A 21,929-nucleotide genomic window follows, 5' to 3' on the forward strand; every position below is an offset into this window, starting at 1 on the left:
GCAGCTGTTTCTACTACATACAAGACTAGTTTATTGATGAATGAAATCAGAGGTCAGGTCTGTGCTCATGCATTCGTCACTTGAGATGTACCAGATTGCTTCCCGTAGTCGACGTGTAAAAATGAAATACAGGCCGCTGGTAAAACAGTCTCCCAAAGCAACAAGCGTTAGCGCTAGTAGAATAAACACAGCCATCAGTGCAGTTATTGCGGAAGTAGACTAAATACCAACAATTAATTTTGGTACACATTGATGGAGTTTGGGAACCCATGCCTTACAGTTATACTGTAGGTCTGAGTCCTCGGCCACTGGGCTAGCTAGCCTCACCTCCCCCTACCACTACCCTGACAATGGCAATGGTTGGAAGAGGAAGGTGGGGTGAGAAGAAAGAGTGAAGAAACTAGCCTCGTAAAAACTACAACTCCCATGACCCCATGCAGAAGAGGACCCTAACCGTAACCCATGGCTAGCTGACACAGATCAGGCCTAACGTTAACCAGAGGGCTTCGATCACCTCTCCGATTCCTCCCTCTCCTCTTACTCATCCCGTTTGTCTTCACATATTTTGAATTCCAAATATACATTTAATTTGAAACACGTTTTGTATACCACAAGTGAGCCGACATGTTTCTTCAACATGTTTCACAGTGTGCAGAAGGGCTCTTATTGCTGCAGTTGCAATGGAGGTTCAATCTCTCGCCGACCTTACTGAGAAAGTAACTCAAAACCAGGAAGAAAGAGGCATTACATATGAACTATGACCTAAATAAAAGGTGTGTGTGTGTGCGTCAAGACTTCAGGAGCCCATTTCTGGAATTGCTGAAAAGCATTATGTCTGAATCATCCAAATGATGATCCTGTTTTTAGTCGACTCAAGAGCCAGCTACACTTAATGTGAAGGTTGAAGTCGCACTGAAACGGACGTTTGAGATCATCTAACTTGCGTAGTTTGACGTATTTCCGACGCAAACAAGCTATGAGGGCGGGACATGCGTTTAGAGGAATTTGATTGGAACATTGACAAGTGGGCGGGTTTTAAGAACTTTAGACAGATTCGATAGAAGGATAGCGTTGATTGACGGGTGGATGTCGTGAGATTATTGGCCTAAAATCTAAGGTACCTGTTGTCGTCATTGCACGTGACCTACCGTTTTCCAGGAAGTAAGAAATTATATACTTTGATATAAGATTACAACAAAAGTAGAATTTAGTAATTATTTTGGCATACATCGTTGAATGGGTGAACACTATGACCAATTATGTGAACCAAAATGGGACAGAATGTTTTTTTCATTTCAGTGTGACTTTTACCTTGTGATTTTATTTTGCTGTATCATGTTCCTATTCTGTACGTGTTTTTATTGTAATCAGGGAGGTATTGAAAAAGAGAGCGTCTTTCCTGAATAAATAAAGGTTTCAATTCAAAAGGAGTAAGGGCTGGACGGTATGGCGACTCGTGGGGCGATCATGAGAGGTCAAGAACATAGGTGAGAAGACCCAGGCCAACATGGCCGTGCGGATTGCTCTGGTCTGGCTCGGGCGGAGTTAAGCCTCTTAGGGGGGAGGGATGGAGGGATAAACCTGGGATTAATAGGTTGAAATACTGTAGATGTGGCCCAGGGCCTGAGAGAGGGTTCAAAGAGAGTGCACGGAGAGGAGAATCTTGAGGAGGTCTGAAGATGGACGCCTGACCAACATCTGACTGGATGGCCTTCAGGGAGATATGGAACTGGGCTGAAGATGGACGCCTGACCAACATCTGACTGGATGGCCTTCAGGGAGATATGGAACTGGGATGAAGATGGACGCCTGACCAACATCTGACTGGTTGGCCTTCAGGGAGATATGGAACTGGGCTGAAGATGGACGCCTGACCAACATCTGACTGGATGGCCTTCAGGGAGATATGGAACTGGGATGAAGATGGACGCCCGACCAACATCTGACTGGATGGCCTTCAGGGAGATATGGAACTGGGATGAAGATGGACGCCCGACCAACATCTGACTGGATGGCCTTCAGGGAGATATGGAACTGGGATGAAGATGGACGCCTGACCAACATCTGACTGGATGGCCTTCAGGGAGATATGGAACTGGGATGAAGATGGACGCCCGACCAACATCTGACTGGTTGGCCTTCAGGGAGATATGTAACTGGGATGAAGATGGACGCCCGACCAACATCTGACTGGTTGGCCTTCAGGGAGATATGGAACTGGGATGAAGATGGACGCCCGACCAACATCTGACTGGATGGCCTTCAGGGAGATATGGAACTGGGATGAAGATGGACGCCTGACCAACATCTGACTGGATGGCTGCCCTTCAGGGAGATATAGACCTAGGCTGAAGATGGACGCCTGACCAACATCTGACTGGATGGCCTTCAGGGAGATATGGAACTGGGCTGACTGGGGGAGATCAATCTGCTGATTACAGATTCAGGAAAACTGAGGATGAGAAAATACCACCAGTCCAGCCTCTCTCGGCCTCTCCCAGTCTCTCCCAGCCTCTCCCAGTCTCTCCCAGCCTCTCCCAGTCTCTCCCCAGTCTCTCCCAGCCTCTCCCAGTCTCTCCCCAGCCTCTCCCCAGCCTCTCCCAGTTTCTTCTCAGCCTCTCCCACTCTCTCCCCAGCCTCTCCCACTCTCTCCCCAGCCTCTTCCCAGCCTCTCCCAGCCTCTCCCCAGCCTCTTCCCAGCCTCTCCCAGTCTCTCTCACTCTCTCCCCAGCCTCTCCCAGTCTCTCTCTGTCTCTCCCAGCCTCTCCCAGTCTCTCCCCAGCCTCTCCCCAGCCTTTCCCCAGCCTCTCCCAGTCTCTCTCACTCTCCCCAGCCTCTCCCAGTCTCTCTCTGTCTCTCCAAGCCTCTTCCCAGCCTCTCCCACTCTCTCCCCAGCCTCTCACATCTTCCCAGCCTCTCCCACTCCCTCCCCAGCCTCTCCCCAGCTTCTCCCCAGCCTCTCCACAGCCTCTCCCCCAGCCTCTCCAGTGTGGCTCTGCCGAAGACCCACGTTGACAACAGAAGATTATTTACAATTTGAAACATTTGCGGTTCCAACTGTTTTTGGAACGTTTCGTACTCTTAAGAATAAGAACGGTTTGTTGTCCAAACACAATTCCCAGTCCGTGACCGAGTGCCCCCTCCTGGGTATCGGACACATCCAAGGCCTGTCGATGCGACAGGTTCCCGTACGGCCTTACCGACCAGCAGCACACCAGATCAGAACCTCCCCGTCTTCCTCTTGTACGGTATGTAAACATCCTCGCCCCCGGCCCGGGAGGGGAGGGGCAGCCTGTTATGTAGTGCGGATCTGGGAGGTGTCAGTGTCTGAGATGACTTCCTAGCTCCACTGCGCTGAGAAAGCTACTTATGTGAAAGAACAGTATTGATTGATATACTGCAGAGTTCACAGTCCAGCAGACACACACACACAGTACAGTACACACACACACAGTACAGTACACACACACACTGTACAGTACACACACACACAGTATATTTGTATCTTGTCACCTGTTCCGTCCAAAATCCTACAGTCATGGATATATCCCTGTCTAAAATAGTTCAGGCCTTTCTGTAGAACTCTCTTAGACAAAGTAGTGGCATTTGGCAAACAACATACAGTGGACATCTTATTAACTTGCTCCAAAGCTTGTGGGACATAGCAACATTAACTAGGGTGGGGTGGGGGGGCGGAACTTGCCGTCTGAATCAGAAAGGTCTATTCTATTCCAGAATGCCTCCCTGTGAAGGAAATTCAAGTCTCACCACCGTTTTGTTTTCCTACTTGACTGTTGTTCTAACTTTGTAGTTCGTTCTCATAGATCAGTCTGTTAAAACTACAAATTCTTCCTGTGTGACATCACCTCCCTGTCCTCTTCATCCTGAAACTATGTCACTTCCTTTTTCCCGTTATAAACTATCAATTTCGTTCCCCAGTGACTCACTCAGCCTGGATTCACTTCCTGTGCTCGAGTCCGAAATTTGCAAATCGTCACAGAATAAAACGATTGTCTTTTGTTTGAAACCAGCTTGAATCGACCACTCGCGTGCTCTTATTTTTAAACCAAGTATAAAAATACTTTCATATCCCCCTGTGCCTCAGCTATTCCTTATTCGACCGTCAGTGGGGTCAGATGTAACGGGGTCGGATGTAACGAGAGAGACAGATGGACGGACGGACACTACTGGCTACTTGTGGCCGTGAGATGAACCCTTCCTTAGTACACGAGGAGCACGACGAGCTCATTGAAGAAGTTAAGCTGAGACTTGATTCTATAGCTTATCATCTGAGTAGGTGCAAACTAAGTGGATTAGTGGACTTAGATCTAGAGCCGTGCTAACGCTGTCCAAGTCTATCACTTATCTGCAGGTATCACCTCCCGTTATCCAAGATCACAGCAGACATCATGATCACCATGTGTTCTTTGACCATTTCCAACTGCTGGGTATCTGTTGGCCGGCCCTACTGAATAGCTGTGTGTGCTGTATTCTCTTTTTGATCTAGCATCATAGTGATACCTCTCACAATGTAAACTTAATGGGGAGGTCTATCCAAGCCACAACTCAAGAGAACCAGCATCTTATGAGCCAGCATACACACGCACGCACGCACCCACGCACGCACGCACACACACACACACACACACACACACGCTCAAGACTATCGATATCATGTCATCATCTCTAAAATATTCGGTGATATGAGATGTGCAGACATAGTGGAGAAAGGAGATGAGAGAGGGAGGGGAGGGGTCCAATCCCAACAGGAGAACCTATACTCCCTCGTCTGGTTCCCAACAGGAGAACCTATACTCCCTCGTCTGGTTCCCAACAGGAGAACCTATACTCCCTCGCCTGGTTCCCAGCAGGAGAACCTATACTCCCTCGTCTGGTTCCCAACAGGAGAACCTATACTCCCTCGTCTGGTTCCCAACAGGAGAACCTATACTCCCTCGTCTGGTTCCCAACAGGAGAACCTATACTCCCTCGTCTGGTTCCCAACAGGAGAACCTATACTCCCTCGTCTGGTTCCCAACAGGAGAACCTATACTCCCTCGTCTGGTTCCCAACAGGAGAACCTATACTCCCTCGTCTGGTTCCCACCAGGAGAACCTATACTCCCTCGTCTGGTTCCCAACAGGAGAACCTATACTCCCTCGTCTGGTTCCCAAAAGGAGAACCTATACTCCGTCGTATCGTTGGCGCTGGACTGAGACGTATAAGTACTGATGATCATGTATTATTCATGTGAAGAAAGAAGCCAGCGTTTTCAGAGAGGTTTTATAACACAAGGGAGTGTAATTGTTACACGTTTCCTGTAAGCACTAACACCCATCCTGGTTGGGTGGGTCTGCTACGGTACCACGCTCATACAGCGGAGTCAGTTCATGCATAGGTGAGAATTTAATTAATTTTGTGTTTGTTTATTCTGTGATGATAGCTCCCATAGCTGGCCGTGCAGTAACTGCTTCCAAAGGTTCTCTTGTCATGTGACAGCTCGGCTCTTTCAGACGCAGGTGACAAGAACCTCAATGATGCTGTTAAACACACTAAGAACTACACTACTGAACACACTAAGAACTATACTATTAAACACACTAAGAACTATACTACTGAACACACTAAGAACTACACTATTACACACACTAAGAACTACACTACTAAACACACTAAGAACTACACTATTAAACACACTAAGAACTACACTATTAAACACACTAAGAACTACACTACTAAACACACTAAGAACTATAATATTAAACACACTAAGAACTATACTATTAAACACACTAAGAACTACACTACTAAACACACTAAGAACTACACTATTAAACACACTAAGAACTACACTATTAAACACACTAAGAACTACACTATTAAACACACTAAGAACTATACTATTAAACACACTAAGAACTATACTATTAAACACACTAAGAACTACACTATTTAACACACTAAGAACGACACTATTAAACACACTAAGAACTATACTAGTAAACACACTAAGAACTATACTATTAAACACACTAAGAACTATACTACTAAACACACTAAGAACTACACTATTAAACACACTAAGAACTATAGCCTACTAAACACACTAAGAACTACACTATTAAACACACTAAGAACTATACTATTAAACACACTAAGAACTACACTATTAAACACACTAAGAACTATACTACTAAACACACTAAGAACTATACCATTGAACACACTAAGAACTACACTATTAAACACACTAAGAACTACACTACTGAACACACTAAGAACTATACTATTAAACACACTAAGAACTATACTATTGAACACACTAAGAACTACACTATTAAACACACTAAGAACTACACTACTGAACACACTAAGAACTATACTATTAAACACACTAAGAACTATACTATTGAACACACTAAGAACTACACTATTAAACACACTAAGAACTATACTATTAAACACACTAAGAACTACACTATTAAACACACTAAGAACTACACTATTAAACACACTAAGAACTACACTATTAAACACACTAAGAACTATACTATTAAACACAATAAGAACTATACTATTAAACACACTAGGAACTACACTATTAAACACACTAAGAACTATACTATTAAACACACTAGGAACTACACTATTAAACACACTAAGAACTATACTATTAAACACACTAAGAACTATACTATTAAACACACTAAGAACTATACTATTAAACACACTAAGAACTACACTATTAAACACACTAAGAACGACACTATTAAACACACTAAGAACTATACTAGTAAACACACTAAGAACTATACTATTAAACACACTAAGAACTATACTACTAAACACACTAAGAACTACACTATTAAACACACTAAGAACTATAGCCTACTAAACACACTAAGAACTACACTATTAAACACACTAAGAACTATACTATTAAACACACTAAGAACTACACTATTAAACACACTAAGAACTATACTACTAAACACACTAAGAACTACACTATTAAACACACTAAGAACTACACTATTAAACATACTAAGAACTATAGCCTACTAAACACACTAAGAACTACACTACTAAACACACTAAGAACTATACTATTAAACACACTAAGAACTACACTATTAAACACACTAAGAACTATACTATTAAACATACTAAGAACTATACTATTAAACACACTAAGAACTATACTATTAAACACACTAAGAACTATACTACTAAACACACTAAGAACTACACTATTAAACACACTAAGAACTATAGCCTACTAAACACACTAAGAACTATACTATTAAACACACTAAGAACTATACTATTAAACACACTAGGAACTACACTATTAAACACACTAAGAACTACACTATTAAACACACCAAGAACTAAACTATTAAACACACTAAGAACTACACTATTAAACACACTAAGAACTACACTATTAAACACACCAAGAACTATACTATTAAACACACTAAGAACTACACTATTAAACACACTAAGAACTATACTATTAAACACACTAAGAACTATACTATTAAACACACTAAGAACTATACTATTAAACACACTAAGAACGACACTAAGAACTATACTATTAAACACACTAAGAACGACACTATTAAACACACTAAGAACTACACTACTAAACACAATAAGAACTACACTATTAAACACACTAAGAACTATACTATTAAACACACTAAGAACTATACTATTGAACACACTAAGAACTATACTATTAAACACACTAAGAACTATACTATTAAACACACTAAGAACTATACTATTAAACACACTAAGAACTATACTATTAAACACACTAAGAACTACACTATTAAACACACTAAGAACTATACTATTAAACACACTAAGAACTATACTATTGAACACACTAAGAACTACACTATTAAACACACTAAGAACTATACTATTAAACACACTAAGAACTATACTATTAAACACACTTAGAACTATACTATTGAACACACTAAGAACTACACTATTAAACACACTAAGAACTATACTATTAAACACACTAAGAACGACACTATTAAACACACTAAGAACGACACTATTAAACACACTAAGAACGACACTATTAAACACACTAAGAACGACACTATTAAACACACTAAGAACTATACTACTAAACACACTAAGAACTATAATATTAAACACACTAAGAACTATACTATTAAACACACTAAGAACTACACTACTAAACACACTAAGAACTACACTATTAAATACACTAAGAACTACACTATTAAACACACTAAGAACTATACTATTAAACACACTAAGAACTACACTATTAAACACACTAAGAACTACACTTTTAAACACACTAAGAACTATACTATTAAACACACTAAGAACTATACTATTAAACACACTAGGAACTACACTATTAAACACACTAAGAACTATACTATTAAACACACTAGGAACTACACTATTAAACACACTAAGAACTATACTATTAAACACACGAAGAACTATACTATTAAACACACTAAGAACTATACTATTAAACACACTAAGAACTACACTATTAAACACACTAAGAACGACACTATTAAACACACTAAGAACTATACTATTAAACACACTAAGAACGACACTATTAAACACACTAAGAACTATACTATTAAACACACTAAGAACTATACTATTAAACACACTAGGAACTACACTATTAAACACACTAAGAACTATACTATTAAACACACTAAGAACTATACTATTAAACACACTAAGAACTATACTATTAAACACACTAAGAACTACACTATTAAACACACTAAGAACTATACTATTAAACACACTAAGAACTACACTATTAAACACACTAAGAACTATACTAGTAAACACACTAAGAACTATACTATTAAACACACTAAGAACTATACTACTAAACACACTAAGAACTACACTATTAAACACACTAAGAACTATAGCCTACTAAACACACTAAGAACTACACTATTAAACACACTAAGAACTATACTATTAAACACACTAAGAACTACACTATTAAACACACTAAGAACTATACTACTAAACACACTAAGAACTACACTATTAAACACACTAAGAACTACACTATTAAACACACTAAGAACTATAGCCTACTAAACACACTAAGAACTACACTACTGAACACACTAAGAACTACACTATTAAACACACTAAGAACTACACTACTGAACACACTAAGAACTACACTATTAAACACACTAAGAACGACACTATTAAACACACTAAGAACTACACTATTAAACACACTAAGAACTATACTATTAAACACACTAAGAACTACACTACTAAACACACTAAGAACTACACTATTAAACACACTAGGAACTATAGCCTACTAAACACACTAAGAATGAAACATCTTTCACATCCTAAGTTTAATGGAAGGTGAGGTTGTCTGCTACAGCTTCCTGGACAGTGAACTGGTAGTTAAGTTGTAATAGCACAGGTGGACTTGGATGTTTGCAACATGGATGTTTCAAATTTTTATTAATTCATCAGAAAGCTTTGAGTGGCAGTCCAACTGCTGCAAGGGTCTGGTCCACATCTGCCAGCCTCTCCAGTCTCTCTCCAGTCTCTCCCCAGCCTCTCCCAGCCTCTCCCAGTCTCTCCCAGCCTCTCCCAGTCTCTTCCCAGCCTCTCCCAGTCTCTCTCTGTCTCTCCAAGCCTCTTCCCAGCCTCTCCCTGTCTCTCCCAGCCTCTTCCCAGCCTCTCCCAGTCTCTCTCTGTCTCTCCAAGCCTCTTCCCAGCCTCTCCCAGTCTCTCTCCGTCTCTCCAAGCCTCTTCCCAGCCTCTCCCAGTCTCTCTCCGTCTCTCCAAGCCTCTTCCCAGCCTCTCCCAGTCTCTCCCAGCCTCTCCCAGTCTCTTCCCAGTCTCTCCCAGTCTCTCTCTGTCTCTCCAAGCCTCTCCCAGTCTCTCCCAGCCTCTCCCAGTCTCTCCCAGCCTCTCCCAGTCTCTCCCAGCCTCTCCCAGTCTCTCTCCGTCTCTCCAAGCCTCTTCCCAGCCTCTCCCAGTCTCTCTCCGTCTCTCCAAGCCTCTTCCCAGCCTCTCCCAGTCTCTCTCTGTCTCTCCAAGCCTCTTCCCAGCCTCTCCCAGTCTCTCTCCGTCTCTCCCAGCCTCTTCCCAGCCTCTCCCAGTCTCTCTCCGTCTCTCCAAGCCTCTCCCAGCCTCTCTCCAGTCTCTCCCAGCCTCTCTCCAGCCTCTCCCAGTCTCTCCAAGCCTCTCCCAGCCTCTCTCCAGTCTCTCCCAGCCTCTCCCAGCCTCTCTCCAGCCTCTCTCCAGTCTCTCCCAGCCTCTCTCCAGTCTCTCCCAGCCTCTCCCAGCCTCTCCCAGCCTCTCCCAGTCTCTCCCAGCCTCTCCCAGTCTCTCTCTGTCTCTCCAAGCCTCTTCCCAGCCTCTCCCAGTCTCTCTCTGTCTCTCCAAGCCTCTTCCAAGCCTCTCCCAGCCTCTCCCAGTCTCTCCCAGCCTCTTCCCAGCCTCTCCCAGTCTCTCTCTGTCTCTCCAAGCCTCTTCCCAGCCTCTCCCAGTCTCTCCAAGCCTCTTCCCAGCCTCTCCCAGTCTCTCCCAGCCTCTCCCAGTCTCTCTCTGTCTCTCCCAGCCTCTCCAAGCCTCTCCCAGTCTCTCTCTGTCTCCCCAAGCCTCTTCCCAGCCTCTCCCAGCCTCTCCCAGTCTCTCTCTGTCTCTCCCAGCCTCTTCCCAGCCTCTCCCAGTCTTTTAACATGTGCCATTCCCCAGGCGTAGCCTCTATTGCATATTCTAAAATAAAAATAAAGTCCCCAAACATTCATTAATGTTAAATTCATACATTACTAAAACTAAACGAGTCGAAATACTCGAGTTAAGAAACCTTCTTCTCGTTTCTATTGGATTAGCCCGGAAAACTAGACCCCGGCTCTGCGGAGCTCCAGAGCCGTTAAAGCCCAACCCTGCACCCCAGAATACCTGTAGCTCCACGGCGGACCTAATCAGGAAAGTCCCCGGCTTCTTCTAAGGCCTCCGGAGTCCTGCACAGTTGGTTGAATATCACAGTTTTCCCCAAAGTGAGCGATTCTTTCTAGGCTATGACAACACTATCTATATCAATGACAATTCAATTATTAGGCTACTGTATCCTGTTAAAGACTTGGGGCAAACTTGCGACATTGTCAAAAGGTTAATTCACACCCGACGGTGGCCGACTGCGGTCATTCCGATCCGATTGAATTGACAGCATTCCAGAATAAAGCAGCGACTTCCCAAAAACACACAAGTTCTGCTTACTTACTTACCTGCAAGTCCAAATATCGATGTATCCCCATGCATAATATCCTATCCAGACAAAGGATTGAATACGAAAGCCAGCAGCCTAATAACTTGAAACAGGAAGACTAAACTCTGATTTTAAAAGGAGCTTATTTGCACAAAAAGCAACAACTCGACAAGATATAGGTCGACCGGGCTATCCTTCCCTCCACAACCTCCCAATCTAACTCACCTTTACAGTAGAGATGCAAAACCATGCCAATGACTAGATTTCATCCAAAAAAGAGATATAATACTTGCGCAGAGTGAGCGACAGGAGGGAGCAGCCAGGGGAACCGAACGAACCCTGGTCATAAGGAATTAGGAAACAGGGGGCAGCATTTCAACGGGATCACAGCAGGACTAGTACAAACATGGGGAATGGTGGGGTTTGCATGATGTGTGGGGAGTGCTTGTAGGGTGACAACGCCATCTAGTAGTCAGGGGAATTAAGCTGGGGGATAGAAGCAAGCACCAAAGTTGGTACGTTTCTCACCATCTCAGAAATTCTTCTTTTTCTTCTCAAGCAGCCCAATGTATTATGTGGTGTTTTTGTGATTTGGCGCCCCCTACAGGTTCACTTTTGCACAACACGCCTGCATCTGTGAAACCAGTCCCCAAACACCCACATGAGACAACAGAAAACAGTTGATAGCTGCAATAAAAGGGCCTAGTTAGTATAGATATTCCTAGATATAATGTATGTGATAGTCACAACTAATGTCGGCCTATTGACAGCCTCGTTGGCCCAACTTGCAACAGTACACACCAGTGGAGGCTCCATTGAGGCAGGGGAGGACAGTGCTCCTCAGTTTTTGGAGAGAAGAGAGGGATTAAAATATAAATATGTGAATTTATTTATTCATAATTAATATTATCTCAGTTTTGTTCATAAAGCAGGTTTTCCCTATGGATAAAAACCCATTATTGAAATTCTAAAGCTCCAACAGTGACATCTATAACATGCAGCTGGAGGACCCATAGATATGTATGGAAGCAAGAGGGATGGCGCGTTGACGGCCAACTTGTCAGTGGTTCTTCAGATTGAGAAGGCCCTTCCTCCATCAGTGCAAATGGGTTACGTGAGGTGTAGTGTGAGGGCGTTCATCCCCAAGCTGCTCAGATGTTTCAAGTGCCACAATTAGCCAGTACAACCAACCCATAGGGGAGTGGCATATTGGGCTGCCGCTCCCAAGGGGGGTTAGTTTATTTTTGATGCGAGGGTCCACCGCTCTACAGCGATGCCGTCTGGTGCGGGGGTCACGGTCACGGGTTCGAGAGAGTCGGGTCTCTCTTCTGGATCGCTGACCAGCGACGGACCCTCCACAGCAGTGACAGAGGACAACTGGACAATAGGTTAGGTGTGATTGGCTACCACACTGGGTTAAAAAGGGGATAGAATCAGAAATAAATGTTTGTTTGTTTTTTAAAAAGGAGGGCATCCACGCTCCCCCCACTCAAATGAAAGAAACAATACAAAACAATTACAAACAATGCAGCGTTGGTTGGTGGATAGAGGTGAATTAGTTTGGCATAACTCAATGTAATGGGCTTAGGCAAAACAGCAGGGCACATTCCTACAGGGCAGACACAAACATCAAAGTTTTTTGTTATATATAGTTAAAGGACATATTACAGGTACATAATCCCCCTCACCCTACCACTGTAGCCTACCTCCGACAGGATACAGCCCCAGCCTCTTCTAACAGATGCAGAACCCAAGCAACCACACGCCACCTGTGAATAAGGTGTTAACTACTGTATAATAATACTAATATAAATAATTAATTATATTAGTATTATTAATAATAATAACAACAACTATTATAATTATTATTATTATTATTACAGGACCTCAAGGGTCTTTTAATAGCCACACAGCAGTGTGTCTGTGTCAGCGTCAGCCCTGTTTGGTGTCTGTGTCAGGCCTGTTTGGTGTTTGTGTCAGCCCTGTTTGGTGTCTGTGTCAGCCCTGTTTGGTGTCTGTGTCAGGCCTGTTTGGTGTTTGTGTCAGCCCTGTTTGGTGTCTGTGTCAGTCCTGTTTGGTGTCTGTGTCAGCCCTGTTTGGTGTCTGTGTCAGCCCTGTTTGGTGTTTGTGTCAGCCCTGTTTGGTGTCTGTGTCAGCCCAGCCCTGTGCCCTGCTGTTTTTCCTAAGCCTAAGGCCATTACATTGAGTTATGCCAAATTATCTCACCTCTGTCCGCCAACCAACCCTGTATTGTTTGTAGGTGTGTGTACTACAACTCCCAACACCTGATAAACTACAACTCCCAACACCTGATAAACTACAACTCCCAACACCTGATAAACTACAACTCCCAACACCTGATAAACTACAACTTTCAATACCTGATACACTACAACTCCCAACACCTGATAAACTACAACTCCCAACACCTGATACAATACAACTCCCAACACCTGATACACTACAACTTTCAATACCTGATACACTACAACTTTCAATACCTGATAAACTACAACTTCCAACACCTGATAAACTACAACTCCCAACACCTGATACACTACAACTCCCTACACCTGATAAACTACAACTCCCTACACCTGATAAACTACAACTCCCAACACCTGATAAACTACAACTCCCAACACCTGATACACTACAACTCCCAACACCTGATACACTACAACTCCCTACACCTGATAAACTACAACTCCCAACACCTGATAAACTACAACTTCCAACACCTGATACACTACAACTCCCAACACCTGATACACTACAACTTTCAATACCTGATACACTACAACTCCCAACGCCTGATAAACTACACACACACCTGGTAAAGGCTGACCTGAGAGGAACCTCCGCCAATGGGCACAAGGGCACTCTCTTAAAGGGACGGTACTCGTCACACATAGAAATATGAAATCGCAGTTTATTTAATTTAATTGATTAATTCATCATAATTAACCATAAAAAGAGTATTTGCTCGAAAGGTGATATTATATAAGATGCTTCTGTCTACCGGGAGATGTATGGAGAAAATATTGTCCCCAAAAGGAAATGGTAGCTGGACAAAAAGCAAGATCTATCACCAAGGTGAATGATAAATCACAAGCTACTGTATGACTGGCTGTATTTTATCAATGATATCAATATCTGATCATTAGTTTTCTCTCAGCATTTTGTGTATTTCGTTCATCTACATCACCTTCAGGAAGTTCAGGGGACAGGCAGGCAGATGTTTTAGGAACAGGTTCTCTATCCCTCATCTTTAAATCCAGTTGTATTAAGGTAGGCTACTTGCTCACTTTGCTCTGATATTTTAAGGTTAGTGCGCCACCCTGTGGACATAGCAGGTACAGGGTCATGAGAGAACATGCTAGGTTACTCTACGGAGAAAATATTTTGTGTCATTCTGAAACTATACAAACATAAAACATAATTGTAATTGAAAGGTTTCTGAATTGGAATTGCATTTATGTACTTTTCAAAGAAAGAAGAATTTCTCTTATTGTACTTCAGCCTTTGATGCTGCTGCTGCTGTTGTTTGTTGTTGATGATGATGATGATGATGATGATGATGTTTTTTTAATGTTACATATTATAGACCTAAATCTTGGAGTACTACGACTCAGACATGTTTGTCAATGACACATTTTGTCAAATGTGGTGACTTTGACGAGCAGTCAAATCTTTGACTTAGGGGATCCCTCCGCACGTGCATTAGGCCATTCCAAGCTCTCCTGAGCGTGCAAGGTGCACGGGCCCCTGAGATTAGATTTAGTGTCCGGACGATGGATGAATCCCTCCCTGAAGACATGGACTTTATGAGTTAAGGGATTTGGGTTAAAAAGAGAGAAAAATGCCTTGTACATGAAGACGATGTGGGAGGAAAAACGAGTTTAGAGAGAGAGAGAGAGAGAGAGAGAGAGAGAGAGAGAGAGAGGGAGAGAGGACAGATTCCTTATTGGGCTTCTGCAGAGAACATTTTCTATTAGGCCTATCCAAATAAGATTCTCACTTCGGGGGCCCATTACATTCTGTGTGTGACAAATTATGTATATTTGCTTGGTTTAAAGTCAGGTGGCTTGTGGCTGTAGAAGTATGACAAATGTGACACCTTGGGTGTTTTATTACCAGGCATGTGCTTTGGATTTAAAGTCAACTAAAACTAAAACTCTAAACTCTAAACTAAAATTCTACAGTATATTTCATGATTGCTTTAATTATCAATGATAGAGGGATATCAATTAAAAAATTGATATATTTATATTATACTTATTATAGCTACTATATTTATGCTCTATAATAGTACATCTTTTCAAGTATTCATATTACATTTTAGTTTTAAATCTCAGCTACGCCCACAACTATAGTCTGAAAAGGTTTTTTGCGACCAAACACGACGCGCAATTAACAGACTGAAAGATGACAAAGGCAACAATTGGATTTCAAACATCTTAACCAAATAGAAAGCAGATGAATATCACGTCTTAACCGGGGCCACGTCGTCTGTGCTGGCTCACGCACACACACCTTGAGATGCCCACTGTACAGATGGTCGGAGCGTGAGCCTGAATGAGTGAGGCACTTTCCACTGCTGCTGACGCATTGTGAGGGCGCGACGTCGCCTTCAATACCAGAGTTAATGAGAACAGACTGACCCCCCTTCCCCCCCTCCCCTCCATCTCTCCATTCTTTTCTTCCCTCCTTCTCGCTCTCCTCCTCTGCCCATTTCCATCTGTTTGGAGACAAAGGGCCCGGAGCCGGCCCCGGTGCGGGGCCCCTGCTGGTGAAGTGGGCACGGATAATACGGCCATCCCAGGGGCCGCATTTCAACACATGGACCTGCCTTTGTACCGCACACTTCACACTCTCACACACACACACACGCTCATACACACACACACACACGCTCACACACACACACACACACACGCTCACACACACACGCAGCTCTAATGGAGATAGAAAGAGGCAGGAGGTGGGAGGAACTGAACATTGAACATTGTCAAAATACGTGAGGGGGAAAAAAAAAACAGAGCAATATACAAAACCCAACACGCCGTTTGTTCCTGCGCTGTGAACATAAGGCCGCTTGATGCCAGACTTTCCTCCCTATGTCCTAATTTGCACAAAGCTGTCTGAACATGTGTGTTGTCCCACTTGAGGACTTAAGGACGTCCTACCTGACTGGCGGAGGGGCAGAGGACACACAAACGTTGATAATGGGGACTGAAGTCGACGTTCGTCTGCAGCCCTCCCGACATATGGTCACTTGTAGGCCTCCGCCATTACATAATCCACAGTAAAGGGGGGGGGGGGTGGCAATATGTCTCTTTCTCTCTCTCTCTCTCTCTCTCTCTCTCTCTCTCTCTCTCTCTCACACACACACACACACCGTACCCACACACACACACACACACAGATGCACTGGTCACACTGGCAGTCTGCTCACTGCCCACAGCAGTCTGTTTCTCCCTGTTAGAGTTTGTAAAGATCCAGGGTCAGTTTCTCTGTTAGGGTAAAGATCCAGGGTCAGTTTCTCTGTTAGGGTAAAGATCCAGGGTCAGTTTCTCTGTTAGGGTTAGGGTTAGTTTGTACAGATCCAGGGTCAGTTTCTCTGTTAGGGTAAAGATCCAGGGTCAGTTTCTCTGTTAGGGTTAGTTTGTAAAGATCCAGGCTCAGTTTCTCTGTTAGGGTTAGGGTTAGTTTGTAAAGATCCAGGGTCAGTTTCTCTGTTAGGGTTAGTTTGTACAGATCCAGGGTCAGTTTCTCTGTTAGGGTTAGCGTTAGTTTGTACAGATCCAGGGTCAGTTTCTCTGTTAGGGTTAGGGTTAGTTTGTAAAGATCCAGGGTCAGTTTCTCTGTTAGGGTTAGTTTGTAAAGATCCAGGGTCAGTTTCTCTGTTAGGGTTAGGGTTAGTTTGTACAGATCCAGGGTCAGTTTCTCTGTTAGGGTTGGGGTTAGGGTTAGGGTTAGGGTTAGGGTTAGGGTTAGGGTTAGGGTTGGGGTTAGGGTTAGGGTTAGGGTTGGGGTTGGGGTTGGGGTTAGGGTTAGGGTTAGGGTTGGGGTTGGGGTTAGGGTTAGGGACAGGATAAATTGAAGAGGAGAGATGTTGGAGAAGCGTCTGGGATGAAGCACATGGGAACATCTAGTTCATGCAAATACAGATGGACTCCATGCTCAATAAGCGTGAAAGCTATTACAAAGGCTTGCCAATAATGGAGATGATGGTGTATCTAGAACATTCTCTGGCCATGTCTGTGGGAGGGTGGACATTTCTGAGGGCCTCTGCACCAATCCACATTTTAACATACAATCATTTTATGATATAGGGTTATTGTGTTGCCTCTGGGTATGAAATGTGCTATACAAATAAAGCTTTGATTGATTGATTGATTGATTGATTGATTGATTGATTGATTGATTGATTGATTGATTGATTGATATAATCTTGTAATGATTTATCAGATTTATTGAGACCTCTTTTGTCTGAAGATTGATGAAACAAGCAGCTACTATTTATAGATGTGTTCCTTTGGTAAACAGCTTCACAACAAGTGGTTCTTGAGCACCTATTGAATTAGTCACTTCAATGATGGCGTGATTGCACTTGAGGTTTTCTACCCTTTCAGGAGGCAGAAAGACAGACGAATAAGAGGCAGAATGATTGAAAGGCCGAGTTGAAATTCTAAGGTCACCTTTCTGATCTGGAGACTGCTGGCAAGACGTGGAGACCTTGGACAAAAAAACAACAGCTATGTCTCTCATCCACAGATGAAGAGATTTGAAGCAATGCCTCTTCCCTTATCTTAGCTACATGAGAACGATGAGGAAGTGAAGCATGATGGGAAATGTGTACCAGATCAGTGCAGTGCACAGGGCACATTACACTCACACTAGTAAGAAGCGTTTACACTCCACATAAAGCTGCTTTCTCTGTAAAGAGAACGGATACTGATTTTTTTTAAACGCTTAATACATTTGAGGAGGTACAAATGCTACTCATGAATTAACAAGGTCAAGTATTCATGTTGAAGACATAAAAGGGCAGTAGCCTAACATAATAATAATAATAATAGGGAAGTATTTTAGTGTCAAGTGTTTTTTAAATGTTGAACTTAAAAAAATAAAAAATAATTTAGTCAAGTTTTTTCAATTTGATTGGAGCGTTCCACTTACAGTATATAATAACATTTTGTTATGTGTTTGCAGTTAATTAAAAACCTAATTTAATGGGGATAGGTTGGCTGAGTTAACCGTGAATATAACGTCTGACGTCAAAAGTGTTTGTAAGATTTTGCGCTGATTCGCAGTGATCCACTCGCCCCGCCCTGTTTCTGACGCAGCAATAATTGGCCAATAGAAATGAAAACCGCTGCTTAGGTCTCTCTGCTGACCTGTGATCAGTGCACAAACACGAGTTTAATATTCTTTTTTTTTAGTTTATTATAAATTGATTGGTAAATAAATAATAATAAATAAATAAATAAATAAATAATAATAAATAATAAATAATTATTGTTGCAAGTCAATGTAGGCCTACCTTTAATCCATAATTTTATAATTATGGATTATTGGGGGACTATAGCACTGTTAGCAGCAATAGGATACAAACTCATAGGGACTTTGCTGAAACCATTTGGCAATATTACATGGCTGAGCTTGCACACTTATAAATCCCCCCCTTTCTCTCTCTCTCTCTCTCTCTCTCTCTCTCTCTCCCTCTCTCTCTCTCCCTCTCTCTTTCCCACGGGAGGTGCCAGACGGCCAGTAATTTGGTTGTCTTGGCTCGTCTGGAGTAACACCTGCCCCCCTCCCCGGGGAGACCGCCTTTCAGCCAGGAGCGAGGAGGAGCAGCGAACACATACACTCTCTGCCTGACCACTGCCTGTGTGTGTGTGTGTGTGTGTGTGTGTGTGTGTGTGTGTGTGTGAATAAATCTTCAGTTTGAGGTGGTTTACCCTGACGTCATACTGAATGCCTATTAATATCACGGACAACTTTTGGACAATAGACATTCCGCAGGTCAGAGCACCGGTCAGCATAAATCCAATCATTTGCTATTTCTCTTCAATAATGATCAATCGATTATGTTTATGGTTTCAAATAGGATTTAACCCCTATTTCGTTTAAAACATAGTGCCACGGACGGATGGGTATCAAACAATAATTATACTTTTCAAAGACACAAACTGAAATCGACTATGCATGTTTTTTTCATTTTTTAATAAAAAAACACCGGAAAATATGAAAAATGCATTCATTATAAACCAGCTGTCACAATAACTCTACTACAAAATATCTGCATAAAGCAACAAGTACACAACCCTGAAGAGACAAACAATCTTTGGATAGAGGATATGTTTTTCTTCGCTATAAAAGTACTTATTGTGTTTTCAATTACAAAACAGAGACAAATAAATAAATAAATAAATACCTTTAATCAAAAAGTGAAACAATAATAGAAATAACACTATTTTGAAATGATTTTTGGTCACAGCAAAGGAGCTTTGCCTCTTAATTGTAAATTGTGATAGCCTCTCACCACAAAAGCATCATCTGTCTGCCAATCGTATTCGATGTCTAATTTCATAGCTTTAGAAACTTATTCGAGTCGAGTGTTGCTAATTGTTTCAGTGTTGTTGGCCTTTTGTCGAAATGTCTGTCGAAACACAAAGGAACCAATCATTTATGGGTCTCAGCCAACCCCATAAGAAGTGCTCATCGTTGCCATTGTTAGACAATATAGAAATTATATGACATTTAACTTACTAAACATATAAATTAACAGGCTATAACAGAAAGTGCCATTTGAAGAGCTACACAACCACTTTCCCGACGTCACAGCCTAAATATAAGCATATGTGATACAAACAATGGACATTTACACAAAAGACTATCCTAAGGTTAGCCTGTTATAAACATAAGATACGGTTCATTATTAACACATTTAAATAAATAATCCCATAGACAATTAAATAAGAATGATTAAGGTCACAATTTTATGTGTCATAAGTGGCACTTATGCTTTGAATATTTTCTTCCTTTAGGAAACGTCATCTAATCTATTTCTATAGAGCAGCTATAGTTTTTTTCTTTACCAGCGTACCCGTAGTCTCATCTTAAACAAGACTAGGCCTACTTTTTATTCCCTCAAAACCATAATCATAGGCATAATCAGTTTATGGACTAGGCCTACTTCTAGAGCTAATTAGGACTCGCGGATGGGGGACAGTAAACGGGAATGCTTAATGTCTTCTGAATATAATTATTGCATTTTGTCACTCAAACGACTAAGCGCTTGTTGTATTGTCTTTTCGGTTGAAATTGGTTAATTGCCGCAGGGAAATTGCCTTGTGTCAGATATTCAGCATAATTCTGCACCTTACTCTGCTACAACTTCCCTTTTCTACAATTTAACCCTCATATTTCGGGCCAATTTCAGTGTGAAATGTATTAACTTAGACATCCAGAACGTGATTAAGGTAAGAGATGTAGCATATTGCGAGTCTGAGGATCTCTATCTTGGAGAGTTTCTTATCGGGGGGCAGCGTGGGCAGGAGTTTCCGCAGCTCGGCGAAGGCCACGTTGAACGCTTCCACGCGGATCCTCTCGCGAGAGGCGTGGGCCGAGCGGTACTTGGCGGTGGCCCGTCGCCTGCGTCTCTTCTCCTCCCGGCTGAGGCCCTGGGGGGCCAGGGAGCGCGTCTTACCCTCCCCGTCCAGGGGGTCGTCGGACAGGCAGCCCACCTTCATGTCGGTGAGCACCGACTCTTGGTCGGATTGACCCCATGCCAGGTCCGAGTCAGTCTGGTCGGGACTCAGCATCATTTTCAGTCTGTTCTGGTTCTTTTCCGAGTTTGTCCCAAAAACCTGGAAGAGAGTAGAAGTTAATTAATAGATGCAAGCCAGAGCTATACTTTTCATATTGCAATAATAATTAGTAGGCTATGTAGTGTCAGTTGAATGTTTATTTTCTTTAGAAAATGTTTAGGTTAAAGTGACAGTTTCAAAACCTGAAATAAACCAATTTGGAATAGGCTGTCTGTCTCTGAGTTGCACATAATTAAAAAACAAATAGAATACGTTCTCTGGATATTCATATTTTATGTGACGCACATCCTATTCTTTTCACATGCCAGTGAAATATTTTAGATTATGATTAAGCAAATGGTAAATATTGAGAGAAAACATTCTATTCAAATTAAAATATTCCATATTCAAAATGAACCATCTGTCTTAGTGAGATGAACACATCTGCTTGGCCTGAGCAGGATGACTTGACAGCTTGCTGAGCAGGATGACTTGACAGCTTGAAAACACAATAAGATAGGCAAAAAAAAAAAATGTAGACATCTGCTGGACATTGAATTCGTTGTTCTCAACGAGGAACAAAAAAAAAAAAAGACCACAAAATACACTTATATTTTTCTCACATGTAGGGCCACGTAGTATCTTGGTTAGAAAGACGGTTAGGATATAACCTGAAAATAACCTTAGAACAATAACACTAAACAAAACATAATAGGCTACATACATTAGCCTAGGCCTATATAAAAATATTTGTGCACAACAACAATTTTTTTGCAGCTTACCTTGACAGCTGAGACACAGGTAATGATCCCTGG

At 42.2% G+C, this 21,929-nt stretch overlaps 2 protein-coding genes across 2 annotated transcripts in view; one reads left to right on the forward strand and one right to left on the reverse strand.

The window, feature by feature from the left end:
* Window positions 1-14,136, forward strand: part of LOC311327443 (calsequestrin-2-like) — a gene marked incomplete at both ends in the record, with an annotated part of 67,508 nt that extends 53,372 nt beyond the window's left edge. Inside the window, 3 exons of the mRNA XM_084460479.1 lie at window positions 13,255-13,359; window positions 13,409-13,461; window positions 13,557-14,136. Coding sequence (XP_084316605.1) covers window positions 13,255-13,359; window positions 13,409-13,461; window positions 13,557-14,136 — 738 coding nt within the window. The remainder of the gene's footprint in view (window positions 1-13,254; window positions 13,360-13,408; window positions 13,462-13,556) is intronic.
* Window positions 14,137-20,763: 6,627 nt separating this feature from the next.
* LOC311327449 (helix-loop-helix protein 2-like) lies at window positions 20,764-21,132 on the reverse strand (the record flags this gene model as incomplete). The annotated part of the gene is made up of 1 exon (XM_084460483.1): window positions 20,764-21,132. One exon carries the CDS (start codon window positions 21,130-21,132, stop codon window positions 20,764-20,766), a length of 369 nt encoding a protein of 122 aa, XP_084316609.1.
* Between the last annotated feature and the right edge of the window lie 797 nt (window positions 21,133-21,929).

Source organism: Borostomias antarcticus (genome assembly GCF_949987555.1).
Source record: "Borostomias antarcticus genome assembly, chromosome: 32".
Classification (NCBI taxonomy): Eukaryota; Metazoa; Chordata; class Actinopteri; order Stomiiformes; family Stomiidae; genus Borostomias; species Borostomias antarcticus.